The sequence below is a fragment of the Anoplopoma fimbria genome, chromosome 10, assembly GCF_027596085.1.
Source record: "Anoplopoma fimbria isolate UVic2021 breed Golden Eagle Sablefish chromosome 10, Afim_UVic_2022, whole genome shotgun sequence".
Classification (NCBI taxonomy): Eukaryota; Metazoa; Chordata; class Actinopteri; order Perciformes; family Anoplopomatidae; genus Anoplopoma; species Anoplopoma fimbria.
In genome coordinates this window covers 19,101,660-19,118,269 of record NC_072458.1, presented here as the reverse complement: position 1 = coordinate 19,118,269, position 16,610 = coordinate 19,101,660, and the positions used below count along the sequence as shown (strand labels likewise).

The following is a 16,610-nucleotide window of genomic DNA, read 5'->3' as shown; positions in this document are numbered from 1 at the left end:
TAGCCTGAAGAACAGCTTCTTTTGAAAATTGTAATAAAGATCATATTGAACACAATCCAATGTGGAGAGGCTTTGATTTAAAAGATGCTCTCAAATTTGCAAGAGTGTGTGCTTTAGTTCTGCATTTCAAAACTCCTGAATTGGTTAATCTTTGGTTTGGTTCATGTTTTATTTTCCACATTCGTTATTGATGTTAAATTAATTCTGTTAATTAATACTATGACATTTTATATGACATACAATAATATATTTTCTGTCACATTCTTAGGACATACTATACCAGGATTTTTTATGATAACCTTATGACATTTTTATGTCAAACTACATTATGAGTTTTAATGACATTCTCAGGACAAACTTTATTAGGGAATGTTGTATCACATTTTATGACAAACTTTAAGATTACATATTTTAAATTTGATATAATATACTACACTATGACAGCTTTATGACATCTATACTATAACGTTTTTACTATATAGCATACATGCTATAACATTTTAATGACATATTGTACTATGACGTTTTAATGTAATTTTTATGACATTCTATACTATGAAATTGAAATTAACATGTACACATTAACATTAACAATGAAATAATTATAACATACTATACTTTTATAACTGAAGAGGCTTTTATGGCTTTTTAATGTAATATATGACTTTTTCAACTTTCTATACTGACTTTTTTATGACTTTTAAGACGTTATATCAGGACATTTTTCGACATACTATTTTATGACTTATTTTCAACATGCTATACTATGACTTTTTTTCGACATACTATACTATGTATTTTTTGATCCCTGAGTCTTTTTTACATACTATACTATGTATTTTTTGTGACTTTTTTTCGACATACTATACTATGACTTTTTTGAAATACTATTCTGACTTTTTTTCATCATGCTATACTATGATTTTTTTGACATGCCAAACTATGACTTTTTTATGACTTTTTCAACATACTATACTATGACTTTATTTTACTTTTTTCGACATGCTATACTATGACTTTTTTAACATACTATTTTATGACTTTTTTCGACATACTATACTATGAACTTTTTTACATTTTACTATATTTATGACTTTTTATACTATGACGACATACTATTTTTGACTTTTTCGACATGCTATACTATGAATTTTTTAACAGACCATTGCATGACCTTTTTTCATCTTGCTATACTATGACTTTTTTTCATCATACTATACTATGACTTTTTTTCAATATGCAATACTATGACTTTCTTATGACTTTTTCTACATCCTATACTAAGACTTTTTTGACATACTATACTATGATATTTTCGCCATGCTACACTGATTATTTTCATGAATGTTTTTGACGTGCTATTCTTTGACTTTTTTATGACTATTTCGACAAAATAAACTATGATTTTTCAAAATACTATACTAAGACTTTTGTAGCAATTTTTTTCAACTTACATTAGTACCACTTTTATCGACATACTTGTTATGGAGTTTTTTTTCTTCATAAGTATTGTAGATAAGACATTCTTACACTATCGTGCTTTCACCATCTCGTGATTTTTTTCAGCAAATTAACAGTCATACATCTTGCATCAATGAAAAAGTAAAAACCAATGCACATGTGATTTAGGCCACATTTACAGTATAAGAGACAGTCTTGGTTAAATGGCACAGTCAAATATTTAAAAAGCAAACATTATAAATCTGGACCTTTTCAAATCCACCTTTTTACTCCTTCTTGGCTGGCATATTTATTATCTGTGTACTGTCTCATCTATGTGCCGGTGGAGAGCTTGATGTGAGAGCCCCGCACATTACAATTAAGTGCTTACTATTTAGATGGCATGTGCCCAAAGACGGACCTCGGCTGGTTGGCTCATTCTTTCTTTGACAATTGATGTCTGCCAGAGCTGCAACGCTGATGGTGGGCAACGGTCGATGTCTGCAGGCCTGACACAAACAAAGCATGACTCATAAATCTCTCGATGTCCTCTTTATTGTGTGTCAATGCCATGTCGGATTCTCAACTATTCTTGGTGTTTAAACAAGTGTTGATGGATGTCACAAGTTATTGAGATGGACAACTGTCAGTTCAAAAGAAACATTTTAACACAAAACAACAATGCAACAGTAAAATGGAATAAAAACTGAACAAACTGGTAATTATATTTTTGGTACATAAACAGAACAAGGTCGTGGGTTTCACAGATAAGACAATGCACAACATGGCAGTATATATGGGAAAATACCTTTGATGTGAAAATGAATTGACCAAATGATCAGAAAACACAAAGTAAAAAAGAAAATTTAATCAGATTCATGGAATGGAAGAGTAAATAAAGTGAAACTCTGAGGTCGTTTTGTTCCTGTCTAGCACAACAAGAACTTGGCAGGTACCTCACATTATCCAAACAACACAGTTAACCCCACCACTGCCTGAATAAACAGCAAGCATACATGATCTTACACTGGCATTTACAGATTTATATATTAAAAAAAAAAAGGATAACAAAATAAATAGGGTGACTGAACAGGTGTTAAAACACAAAAAAAGTGCACACCCTCAACTAAGAAACCAAGGATCCACCATATGTTTTTCGTATATTTTAAAAAGCGAGGAAAGAATTATTCATAAGCATCTCCTGCCATGTCCGTCTGGAACAAAAGGGTAAGTTTCCATTTTTTGAGGCTCAGGAGAGGACAGAATCCGGTCTGCTCTGGTACACAGTTCACTGAAGGGCTGACAGCATTGACATCTCCCGGTTTGGCATTTCTCCCCTCCGCAGAGAAAGATTACAAAAAGAAAAATAACACACAATATCTTCACTGCGTTATATGGCTGCTGTTCCTTCTGAACAGGAAATTAATTTTTCTTGTGACAAAATGGTGATGAGTACAATCTACCCATAGCAGTAATGTGGAGTCATGAGTAGGCATATCAGGGGATGTTATTGGATTTGCAATATGACAAAATAACCCGGAGACATGATGGAAAGTGAATATACCATTTTGCTGAACATATTCAGAAGTATCAATCTGTAAAAAGTGAACCAAGGGAATAATTTGGCTGTAATTTATTTTGGCAATAATAACCACAGTACTAAACAAAATTCTTTATGAGCGTGTCTGATCTTTGTGGCAATGTCGCTGCTTTCCCAGATCTCAGCAATTAACTCTGTGTGTATAATGTAATTCTGATAGATAGGAATGATGGACGCTATCGCTGCATCTACATCTTGTTATTCAGACTGTAACACCCCCTTCCGGGAAAGAAAACAACTTATGCCTACAAGTGTATGCAGAGTGTGTCAAGCCTCTGGATGATCTCGGCACTACTTCTGCTGTTTACTCCAGTATTTCTCCTTTTTCCTCTTGCCCCTGTACCTTTATGAACCAACAGGATAAGCCAGATTTTCAGCTGAGGGTAACTCGTCCTTGCGTCACTGTGCTCTCCCTTAAATTCGCTTTGTGTTTAGTCTAAATGCACCTCAATCTCCTTTGGCCTTTTTTTTTTGGAAATTTGTAGAATGAAAATGAACAAAATAAAAAGATACAAAAATGTCATCAACAGCTTCAGTATAAAAATCTTGGCGTTGGCCATTCAACAACATCCTGTATGCAGCCAGAACACTGGTCAAGAGGTTTCATAATGTTTCCAAACACTGTAAACCTTTGCTCCTACAGCAACACTTGCTCCATACAGAAGACTAATCAGACTTTTACAAAACTCGATTATCTCATCGCTCCGTTACCATCAAGGTTGCTAATTTGTATGATCTTTTTTTCTTTTTTTTTTTTTAAAAGGCAATACAATGCATCTACAAGCCTTTCAGATTTTTTCTTCTTTTGGTAAAGTCTGATTGCCACTTGTTTCTTACAATTTCATTCCTCTGTCAATGCACAACTTTGAGCCTGTGTGTCACAGCACATGGCAACCATCTGTCCAACGAGTGGAAGACTGACCAGCATTTCTCCACCGTGTTGGGAATACAACAAAATAACAAATACCATTTTGTACATTCAGTAACGTTCTGTATAAAGATACTGTTGATTGATTCGTACATGTATATTGCTGGTAATGCAGCAAGCCATGTTTGAATGTGTGGGATTTAAGGCAGAGGCTCCATGCAACACATCACCAGCTGATGTGGATGACAAAAGCTGGTCCACGTTTCCTTGAGCACAGATTTCAGTGAATACATCCGCAGTTATTTGCCTTATGTATTCATTTATGTGCATAACATTATCCACATGCACAGGTTGATTCAAGGACATACTCTTTTAGAAGACTGCATTGCAAAATCACGAGCATACTGTCGCATTAAGAAGAAGTCAGTAGGAGAAATAAAAGGGAAAAAAAGGTTGAAAAGGTTTGTTAGGAACAAGTGTCCTTCAGGTATCGCTGCAGGCACCAACACCGCCAAGTGTCTGCTCATGCCTCGAGTGTAAATGTTCATGCCTTATTTATGGGTGTGTATGTGTCTTGATGTATACTAGAGGGTGATGGTGAGTAGCCTGCGTCATCTCAAGGCGGTTTGGTACTCATGTATGTTTATACATGTCCACAGCGCCTCTAAAAGTGCTTCCTCACTGGTGTTTTCGAGTGTTGACGTCCTCTGAGAGCCTGCAGCGACTTTCAGAGGGCTTTGGCACTGGTGGTGTGGGACACAGTGTGGGACACTGGTTTCTGTGGGTAGCGGCTGTAGTAGTACACCTGGAACAGGATGGTGAAGTCCACTAAGACCTGCAGCAGTCCACATATCCAGAACTGCACAGGAGCCTGGGTGAGCAGGAAGTAGCCTGTTTTAAAGGTGTCGCCGCTGGTCCACATCAGCACCATCTTAATACTGGGAGGAAAGAGAAGTAGGGATGATTAATGTTAAAATAGCACTCAACTCATTATCATAAAATTTTATGTCATCATTATGTCGACAATAACAGTTTGAGTTCTTTTTTTATGTTTCTTTTTTTCATTTTTTATGTCAAAAGCCCCCTTTTCAAACATGTCATACATGTTTCAAATTGTTTTTATCTTATTATGGCATTTTTTGTGACATATGAAATATGAAATATAATCTTTGCAGAGTTTATTTCCTAATAACTGTAATTATTTCACAAATGATTGCTTAATCTATATATTTTACAGAAATTATTCATGTTGTTACAAACATTTCCGCTTGGCATGCAAATCTTCTCTTTAATGCATCTTAAATAAACATGAAAGACAACATTTCTGCTGTCAAAATTCAATTTGGTTAGAACACATGTTAATGAGAACAGGAAGAGGGGACAGCACTGGCAGTTCAGCCAAGAAGAGAAAAGCTAATTTGCCACAACAACATCCATGGAAATTTGAAATAATGAATCTTCTCAGGGCGCGAGCGAGCTTCTCATCAACTCGACATCCTGTGGCACATTTCTAAATAAATCTCATAAGAGCGTTTCCGGTACACAACGAGCTGACTGTTCAAAGCGTGCTCATGAGAGAATCCATGGAATGAGTTCAATGAGAAGAAAATGCCCATGTGATTTGAGGAGGCAGAGAGTTCCTTGAAGCATGAGCTCTGTCCCTCTCGCTGGCACAGAGAAACAATGTGAACTCAACTAATGAGGTTGAAAAGGAAGTCTAACGAGGGAGGAAGAAACAAAAGAAAGAACAACCAAGCCTTCCCTCAGGGTCCAAACACACAACTTTTCATACATGTCATGCTCTCCAAAAATAGACAAAGACACAATATACAACTGAGGGGTTGAGGGTCCAACCTTAAATGGTTAAAGTGGCCCTATTATGTTTTTCCACTTTTTCCCTCTCCTTCAGTGTGTTATATATATTTTTGTACATGTAAAAGGTCCGTAGAGTGTAAAACCTGAAGTCCACCCCTAAATGGAGTTACCCTCCCCCTCAGAAGCTCCTGAAACGGCTCCATTGAATTCTCTCCTTAACTTCTGTAACTTTATGAGGTCACAATGTTACGGAAGTGACGTAAAACTCCTTCCGGCTAGTTTGGCCCTCAAATAACAAAAGAGAGAGACGAAGCTTAAGCTCCAGAGGAAGAGTTTTATGAAATGTGAAACGTTGACCAATCACAACAGAGCGGGCTAGCTGACCAATCAGAGCAGACTTTGTTTTCTGGAGGGAGGAGCAAGAGCTACAACGGAGCGTTTCAGAGAGAGGGTGAGAAGAGGTGCTGCAGGACAGCCAGGATGAGAAAAACAAGGAGGATTATGAGCATTAACGCATGTAAACATGTTGTAACTGTAACTTAAGATACAAATATCCACCCGGAAAATAGCATAATAGGGGCTGTTTAAGGGTGTTTTCCACTCCAGTTTATAACAGCATCAACACACCTCTCAATTTCTGCAGAGCTCTGGGTTTTATTTTTTTTTATAAACTCTTTTTTATGCTTGAGGCAGGGATACGTGTAGGCAATGCTGGCAAAGAAAAATAACTGAGCAAGCACTGTGTCTACAATGCACCCCAGTGCACACATACAGGACTCTTCAGATGTGTTTTCTAAGCAATCTGCCTACAACAATACCAACAAAAGCTGAGACATTTAAAAAATCCTTTCCCTCAAGCGTGTCAGGTTGGTTGGTCAGCACTATTTGAATAAGCTTTGTGGGAGAGTTTTTCTTTTTGCCAAGTGCTACTTAAATTTATAGAGTGTGTTCATCCCAAGTGGTATCTAGCCATGCAAGATAATCCAATGCATTATGGTTTGCAGAGGTAGTAAATAATCAGCGACACCTCTTTGGGTTAACATTACTCTGGGATTTAAAATCCATTAATCTGAAACTGACTTCTACAAAATAATACCTGTGATAACTGTGCTGGAGAGACATGTTGTCGAGATGTTTATAAGTGAGGTTTAAACGCTTGGTGCTACTTAAATTAAATTCAATTAATCTCTAATGTACAAGGGTGTAGATAGAAATCCTAGAATAACTTTATGGGCAAAAGTATGCAGAAAACCTTGTCGTCATACTTTTGGTCTGGGGCTGTTTTACATGGTTTGGGGACATCAGAATACTGCGACACACAGAGTTATATTTTAGACAATAGTTTGCTTACAATTTTGTGGAAAACCTAACCTTAACCCCAACACAGCGCTGTGTTTTACCCAAAAGCTGAAGATGTTTTAACTCTCAGCGAACGGGAAAAAACGCTTAAAGTGCAGCACAGAATAGATGGCCTCTCGTCACACTGCTGGCGATTGTAGCTTAGCGTTAATATGTTGCACTCCCATTGCAAATAACTAAAGAAATATGCCGGCCTCAAGGAAAAAATGCTATGGTGGACACAGCCCCTAATGCTCATGCTTTAGAATTGATATGTTCAATATCACATATTGGTGTTATTGTTTGTTTTAGTCATTTGAGTGAACGAACCCTTAAAAGCTAATTCATTTACAGATGAATGGAAATGTGATGGAAAGACCCATCTGGTCTGTCTTACGCCCCTTTTTTCTTCTCAACAACTGTGTCTTCAAAAATTGACCGGCGGCTGATGTTCATGACACTTTTACATCGTGATTTGTATTTAATTTAACAATCCACTGCTGTAACAAAGATCAATCACCGCTGTAATCTCATAATGGGGTCATAACCATTAATCTATGGCGGAGGTCAAGTATCCTCTGTAAATTCATAATTTAATTGAGTCACATGTGCCGTCGCGACCCCTTGTGGATCCTCTGCTGTAACGTACTGAAATAAACAAGTGACAGAACAAAGCTTTGATTCCTGCAGCAGGTGAAACATGGTGATAGGACAATAAAAGACAACAGGATGAGTCTTTGCATTTGCAGATTTCCTGGCTTTCTGTAAGCCTCTTAACAGATGTAAAAAGATGGATGAGAGGTAATCTAGTGTCTCACCACCCTAGCAGAGCTCAGTGTAACCCCAACTGTCTGTGTCTGTCTGTCTGTCTGTCTTTCGTCGGGGTGAAGCCTTGCAGCCAAATCTCCTCTTCCATTATTCATGCCTCCAGCTTCACCTCAGCCTTTTTCATTTGTAAGGCCAATTTGTGCAAATATTGCTGTTTTCCTCATATTCCTTTCTTACCTTTTTACCGTCTCTTTTCCTTGCAGCATCTCTGAATGTCCCTTCTCGCTTCCATTTTCACATACTTTTTCTTTTTTTCTTATGAGCCCACTCTCAGCAGCACTTTTCTCTCTCTCTCCTCGTCCATTCATCTTCCCACCAGCTCCTTCGCCTCTCTATACCTGTTTGCATTCGCCTGCCCCCTGCCTACTGTCCTCTCACTCTTCCTTCTCAGTAAGGATCTTGTTAGCTCTGTGGAAAGAAAGCCTCTGTCCCCCATTGCTTTCTCCCTCTCCACCCCCTAGTGTCAGCGTTTTTATGGATGTATATCTGCAGGTAATGATGACAGAGGTTTGATCAATGCCTCCGCTAGTTCCCTAACAATAGGTAACACGGGGACAAACATGTCTGACCACTTATTTATCACCTTCACCAAGACATATATGAAGGGAAGAGGAGAGGAAGCTCGAGGAGAAGTAGAGCTGCAGTGGACCAGACAATTTCTTCAGCGATGGAAAAGATGCACTGAAAAGCAGTGTTGGCTGGGTTTGTATTGCAGAGATACATTGAAGATTAAAGCACACAATGTTTATGTTTAGGCTATTTTAAGACAAGATGAATGCATTGGCAAAGACATTTTGGAGCTGTTTCAGGTAAAAAAAAAAAATAGAAAGATTGACGGAGTAATATTGACAAGGGAGATGCAGAGCTGTAGTGGGCGACACCATTTCTACAGTACAAGTACTGCAAAGGTTTGGGTTGAAAAGGCTTAAGTTTTAAGAACTACTAGTTTCTTAGTTGCTCCTCTAGCACTGGACAGTCAAAAGCAATGAACTATGTAAAAACTGTAGCATCACATTTTGTAGGAACCCTAATAATACAGGTTCTACAGTTAACCACTATGAAATCAATGTTGGACTTTTATTTATTTTTATTTTTATCACATACTAATTTTTATTTTTACGTAATTATTTCTTCTTTGTCTTTATTTACATATTATTTTTTCTTCATTTTACTTTATTTTTTCATTGTAAATTACCGCAAATACACCAGAAGTTAAATTTCTATCTCATGTCATCGATACTTTTTTTCATTCTTTCATTCGTTCATAAGTGTATACAGTAGAAATGTGTTTTTTGTGTGATTTACTATCCAATACTTTACTCTAAGTAGGTTGTATACAGACCGCAACAGCTAAGTATATCATTTAATAAAGATATTTTTTCATATGGAGTCATCTAACTAAATAGACTTTGTGAAGTCTGAGGTCTACCCTATTACATTTCTTATCATCCCTCTGCAGCTTTAATGCATTTCAGTGTATCTCGTAGGATTCAGCTGTTATTCTACTGGTTTGTGCCACAGCAGTGAGCACATGATGGAGGTAGAGGAGAGCCCACACTGAATCATAATGCACAAACTAAAATACTCTGAGAATTACTATGGAGTTCAGAGGGAAGTTATTTGGGAGAAAAAGTGTTAAGTAATAAGAAATACAAAGCGGCACATCCCAAATTTAAAGCCTTAACTGTTTTTCAATATAAAATTTGCTATGTGTTATTCAACAGACAGAGCTTTGGCAGTGCCATAGTAAGGCAAAAAAATGAATTTTGTTCTAAAAAAACAGAAATGCTGCCTCTACATTTGTCTAACACAGATTGCTTACATCTGTTTACTTCCCCTGAACTTTAGAAAGCAGACTGTGGATTTATCTCAGTGAGATGATATCTCTAAAGACACGGTTTCATACAAATGTAGCACAAGGTTTTAACAAATTCCCACAAAATTGGCAAAAGAAAATGCCATTCCGCTACTGTTGTGCGAAAAGGTTGTCTCATCAAGATTAACAGCTGGTGGCACTAAGTCTCCAGTTAGGTGGTATTACACCATTGCAGAGGAAGAGGGCATAATAAGATGGTGTCAAACCTCCAACGAACAAAACAATGTAGAAATATGGCATTTATGTTTGTTTCATGTATTCATTTCTCAAACACCTGATGGTCTTTTTCGTCTCTTCGGTCAGGCAGAACCTTCAGTGGACGTTAAAGACATATTCTTTATGTACATCCTGATTTATTGTCTAAGTTTCATTCTATTGCTTTTTGTTTTGCTTTTATCAATAAAGCACAATTTCCATCTCAGCCAAGTGTAAAAACGTTATTGTAATATTTACACTTTTTTCATATTTTCAGCTTTTCCACTATCATCTTTTATGTGCAAAATAAAATTCAAATACAAACGGATGGAAAACACTTAAGTTTACAAAAAATGAAAGTGAACAACACTCTTACAATATACATATGAGATTTGTTTCACGACTCTTGAGACATGTAAACCTATCCATGAAGGAGGAAGTGGGAAAACTGGATGGTGAAGGGTTACCCTGATGAAGTATCATTTCACACAGCACTGGAGATATTGAATGAAAACTATATATCACTGTGCAAATATTTGCTGAGATCTGAGGTTTGTTGCTCTCTGTGCATTTTGCTCTAACTCATCCTTCATTTGTCTTATAGAGAATACAACGTCTGCGCTGTAAGAGCATGATCATTTTGTGGACGAAGCAGTTCAGTAGCTCATGCATTGAGTTTCCTATAACCATGTTTTATGAGAGTAGAAGCCACGTTAATGATAACGGCTTTTTGGTCTTTCTCCTTTGATGAATTATGTGCAATTAGTTCTGTGAGACAAACGCATTGCGTACAAAACGCAGAGACGCTTCCCTCACAAAGACTTCCCTTCCATCGCCAAACCTCAACAGCCCTCTGAGTGATGTGAGCAGACGGAGGGAGGAAGGCTTGGACGGATGATCCAAAGGTTCTCCAGCTGCAGAGATCCGCTGCAGGGAACCAAAGCTGCTCTGTTCTACGGCCATGCTGCACACGGCAGCGCCATGCGACCGGCCACAGGGGTGATGGCCCAGCAGCTTCGGTAGTCAATACAGATCTATCCTAGCACGTGGCTGTGTGTGGCTGTGTGTGTGTGTGTGTGTGTGTGAGTAGACAGCAGCCTGCAGGCTAAATAAGGGCTCTGGCACTCTTATCAAGCATACTGGGATGCAGCTCAACACCACAAGCCTTTTAAGGCTGCAGTTGGCTGTCTAAGATGTCCCATCTCCATGTTTTATGTTTGTCTGTGAGTGTTGTATTTTTTTTTGGTTTTGTTTTATGGCAGGCTGGTCAGTATCAGCACGAACCTCTGGCTCTCCAATCTGGAGACAAACTAATAATAACTGCAGTCAGACACCTACTAACACAAAACCCTGTCATCCCCCACACACTGCGCACACAAAACACCTTTCATATGGCCTAATGTCCCCCATTAAATATCTGTCTTCAAGTATTTACAGTTGTACTGATTGAGAAAGTTTCACTTGGTTCCAATTTCCAACTAGTTCAAAAGCCAATTCCTAAAGTATGTCGGTTTACACTGAATAAAAGATCAAACAGAACTAGAAATCCAAAATTGGTGATATCACAGCCAGCATTTCATTGGCTCATGATCCTTGTCCTTTTTAAGGTTCCACTGTGCCTCTTTCTCAATTTCTCAAGGGTTCGGATGAGCTGTAAGTGGGCTGTCAGGACTTGATAACTGCATCAGAGTGCAGTGTGATACCCAGCGTCTGCAAAAGGGCAGGGCCCTGCGGAAGATGTACAAAACCTAAAAGCTTGCTCGCTTTTTTATGGCACAAGGAAGGATGAGGTCGCGGTTTTTTTCGTTTCAAATATGGGTGAAATTTTGGACCAGTGGTGGAAGGAGTGAATGGACAATGAAACGGAAAATATCAAAAATTGGAGGTTATTTGGAGCCAAAATGAGACAGGAGAAATAAATTCACAGCATCTTCTTTGAATATTATCAGTGAGAAAGACGCCACCTATCGTATTGACAATGCTATCATTTGCCCCAGCACTTACACAAAGGTATAATATTACATTTAACCACAATATGCTATAGTTGAACAGTGCATAAAGTGCTACATCTGAACATCCTCTAAACCTCTCACCCACAGACAACTCTCCTGTCAATCTTTGGATTTCTCAACATGCCAAAGCGGTGTGCATGGGGCTGTATTTAAGGAACCGCGCTACCTCAGGAGTTTAAAGAGCAGTATTTCCCTCAGTGTTGGAGCCAGTCCTGGATGGTGCTAAATCAGTGACTCTCTCCTGTTCTTATCCTGTTATCTCCTGTTTGGAGAAGTTGACACTACAGCAACCTCATTCTGTGTTACCCGAGATAGCATTCAGTTAGTAACTTCCTAACTGGTCAAAAAAAAAAAAAACATTGACAATTCAAAATACAAATCAATAAAAAATATATCTAACTTCTGTTTCTTGTCCAAAGCTATAGAAAGCTGAGCATCCAAATAGGGGTTGTGATATAATGATATAACAGTGTGAACTTACTTTATTCCTTTTCATTCTTATAATACTATGACTAGCTCTACACTGCAATACAGATAGCACGCCGTTTCTTTATTTACATGTCTTCTAAATCGCCATATCATCGTCTGGTGAGGTGGTGCTAGCAATAAGTAGCTTGTTTTGCTCTCGTTGATTGAAAAATTACTGAGAACTAGAGCTGTAAAATGACACAGGGGGTCATTAAAAAAAAGCGTATAGTAGAATAGAGAGCTCGACAGGATGGATAATAGCGCTGCCATCCCATAAATGCAAACCTCCAGGGGCCCATTATGGTAACAGAGCAGTTAGCGGTGTCAAACAGCATCAGTGAGGTCAACAGAGAACCTGGGGGTCAATAAGCATCAGACAAATATAAAAGTAACTTCATCGATGTCCTCTAGGGACTAACGCCTCCAACACAGGACTCATCAACCTGCCCCCCGAACTCCATCCATATTCCATTATTAAAAAACTGCTTTGCTACTTCCTGTCATGGAACAACGTGGACATACTGAGGACATACTATATGACTCATTCTACTGACAACTTTTACCCTGCTCTGGCTGAATCCCATGCCTACTTTGGAGGGTGTTTGAGGAGGGGAGGATTCCTCCTACAAGCACTGGAAGTAGTTTGACATTTGTTACAAATGTGTCTCCAGTCGGAGCGGGGGCAAACTGCCTGGGCCATTAAATGGGAGGAGGTTTTTCCACAAATACATGCTGCATTGGATCTGACGCTGTGTTTCGAAATAGCATATTTACCTCCCATTCACAATAAGTGTTACGTTAAGTGCGTTCCAACTGCAGTATGTGGATTTTGTGTACGTGAGAAATGATTTGATTTAGATTTGAAGGACTTTCTGAGTATGAGACGGACATACTTAACCTCCCCAGAATGCATTGCGGCTCTTCAGACTAAGGAAGACGGCAATAATAATATAAACTGGTTGGATAAAATAATGATGGCGAGTGATATTAAGGTACAGTAAAGAGGAAAAAGCGTGGGAGGTCACATTTATAAGGTTCTGTAGAAAAACTTACTTAACACAAAAATATTTACTCATTCTAATTCCTCTTAAAATAAAACTGGAAAATATTAAATTGAGTGGAAGACGTCATGTTGAAATTTGTTTTAGACAATTTTCTTTCAACAGGGGCGGCTGTGGCGTAGTGGAGAGCAAGGTAGTTCTCCATTCAGAGGATCGGTGGTTCGAACCCGGCTTCAGCAGTCGATGTGTCCTTGGGCAAGACACTTAACCCCAAGTTGCTCCTGAAGGCTTTGCCATCGGTGTGGACTGGATGTTGCATGAATGTTAGTTAGAGTCTGATGGTGGCACCTTGCATGGTAGCCTGTCATCAGTGTGTGAATGATATGTAATATACTACTGACTGTAAGTCGCTTTGGATAAAAGCGTCTGCTAAATGACTGTAATGTAATGTAATGTAACCGTAAATGATATATACAGTCGTGACGCAGAGAAGACGTGTTTCTTGAGTTTACTTCAGTGAGAACAGCCTGCTGCTAATGACATAACTAATAGTTAATTTAGTAGGCAGCACATGCAGAACAGACTGAGTGTGTAGGATGCAGTACGTTATGTGTATTTGAACACAGACTTGTTGGTTTTTTTATGTTCCAATCACTAACGGTAAATTGCACTCTGCTTTACTTCTCCTGTCTGTTTGTTTTTGTCTTTGCAAAATGCATGTGCGCTGATTCTTTCTCACAAACATACATTCATTAAATCCCTAACCTTCACTTCTGCATGTTTACTGTAAACAAGTCCTCACCATGAACACAAGCCTGATATTTACCCCACACCTAAGAATGTTGCTTTAAAAATTGCACTTTGATAGCAAAACATCCACACTTTAAAAGGTTTTTGCTTCCTCTTCCCGCACACACACACACACACACACACACACACACACACACACACACACACACACACACAGAATAGAGTGTGGAGGTAAAGTAACCTAGCAACAGCCTGCCAGACTCAACAGGTTGTGAACAGAGGGACGACAGGACACAAACAATAAACAGAACTGGTGACAATGACAATGTCCTCGGCCTCCTATGTCATCTTTTACTGCAGCGGCTGAAGGCTGGCAGAGTATACTGCAGGTTAAGACAAAAGAACAGACAAGAAGAAATGGCTTGACACTCCCATGTTTCATACTGCCCGGGTATTGCAATATTTTATAATTGATTTGGCTTCTTTTCACACTTTTACAAAATAATATATTCCCTATTTTTGGCCTTAAATTCTTATATAGTGCATATCATTTAAATATCAAATTAGGTAATACATACTACAGCACCTTTATAAGAGCATCACAATATTGTATATGTTGCTTTATATTAAGAGATTCTCTAAATCCACATTTAAGGGCTATACCAAAAGTCTTCCTTTTTTTAATTTAATGTGATTATTTGACTTTAGCATTTTCTATTGAGGTTTTCAAATGAAGCTTCGAATGTCTGTCATTATATTTGATGATGTCGTCATCCTTAAAAAAAGAAGGACATTTTTTTTCCTTGTGGTTATCTAGATGTTATTTATGGTGCCATTATATTTGCTGCTAGATCAACGTGGTGTACAGGTGCGTGCGCTAAGCCGGACAGCAAACAGTTTTGGGCTTCTGTGTTGTTGTTTATTAAAGGCTAAACGCTAACAAATTCGGATTGAAGCAAAATATTTTATTAAATAAAACATAGTATAAAATATGGAAAATTATTACATCAATATTTTTGGACTTAACAACACTCTGGAGTTATAGAAAATGTTTGGATCACACAAGTTTTTTTACCTATTCTACGCAGTAGTGATGCACGGGACAGGGTATGTTAATACAATACTAGATTCAACTAGGATTCAAATGTCAATGTTATGAATGAAGCTTTGAAGCTTTCACTTATTCGGTAAAGCCCTACCACATTTTTGGGGATTTTGTTACAGAGGGTAATTTTTTTATTTTTGCAAGAGAGTAATAGAACAAGTAGGACCAACTTTACTATGTTCTGCTTTGTGTAAAAAAACAATCTTGCCATTGAAATTATTATTGACTGACCGCTTTCTTGAAACAATGTGAGTTTGTTGGGCAGCACTGATACAGTTGCTCTTCTGTTGTATTTCTGACAAAGTGGTTGCTAAAGGAGTGTTAGCTGTAGTTTTAAAATGCACCAATAATTCCTCCCATTCAAACTTTGTTGTGAAGCTGATCCAAAGCAACTAAAAGTGTTTAGGAGTTATTAAACACAAAAATACTGTGAATAACTAAAAATCCCTATGGGGCAATGTGTCTTGTATTTCTATATCTGTTATATGGCTATAATTCTACTGTAATAATTGCTGCTGTTATTATAAGTAGTCTTATTATATGAATCATTTATGTCATATACATTGAATGTGTTGTATCTCTGTTATGCTGTTCATTCTGTACACATGACATCTATTGCATTCTGTCCATCCTGGGAGAAGGATCCCTCCTCTGTCGTTCCCAGAGGTTTCTTCCTTTTTTCCCTGTTAAAGGGGTTTTTTTGGGAGTTTTTCCTGTGCCGATGTGAGGGAAGGACAGAGGATGTCGCATGTGCACAGATTGTAAAGCCCTCTGAGGCAAATTTGTAATTTGTGATTCTGGGCTATACAAAATAAACTGAATTGAATTGAATAGGGTTTTGTTGTTCAGTTTATCCCCATTGGTTACTGGTCAAATATAGACGACAGCATACTTCCTTTGCTTGGACTTGACAGCAGAAAATTGTTAGGCTCTTTCTAAAACATCAATAGCAATTATGAGGTCTTGTTGTCAGCCCTTTTTCTAAAAGCTTCAAAATCAGACGGGAAGAAATCGATCATAGAAGTGGCATACACTCCAAATTCTGCTTCAACAGTTGCTGAAATAGACCAGAATGCATTGCAACCACAAACATTTTTGCATTTGAGTATAGGGTATATTTGTGGACATCCTTATGTGCACCCTGACGTCCCTGTGATGACGTCTCACACAAAAAGCCAGATTTACTAATCACAAAATAAATCATGAAATCCATCAGACTTATAAGAGTAACCGAGGATGAATTCCTCCTGTAAGCCTATTCTGTAGACTGTGTCGGCGTGGTAGGAAGAACAAAGAAATCTAAAATAAATAAGG

The 16,610-nt window shown here is 38.0% G+C and overlaps 1 protein-coding gene across 3 annotated transcripts in view; it reads right to left on the bottom strand.

Annotated features, from left to right (window-relative positions):
* Nucleotides 1-1,984: 1,984 nt before the first annotated feature.
* Nucleotides 1,985-16,610, bottom strand: part of LOC129097224 (solute carrier family 66 member 2) — a 29,783-nt gene continuing 15,157 nt past the window's right edge. For all 3 annotated transcript variants that reach the window (XM_054606001.1, XM_054606000.1, XM_054606002.1), the window contains exon 5: nucleotides 1,985-4,846. In XM_054606001.1, the coding sequence (XP_054461976.1) occupies nucleotides 4,636-4,846 (211 nt within the window). In that variant the 3' untranslated portion in view covers nucleotides 1,985-4,635. The remainder of the gene's footprint in view (nucleotides 4,847-16,610) is intronic.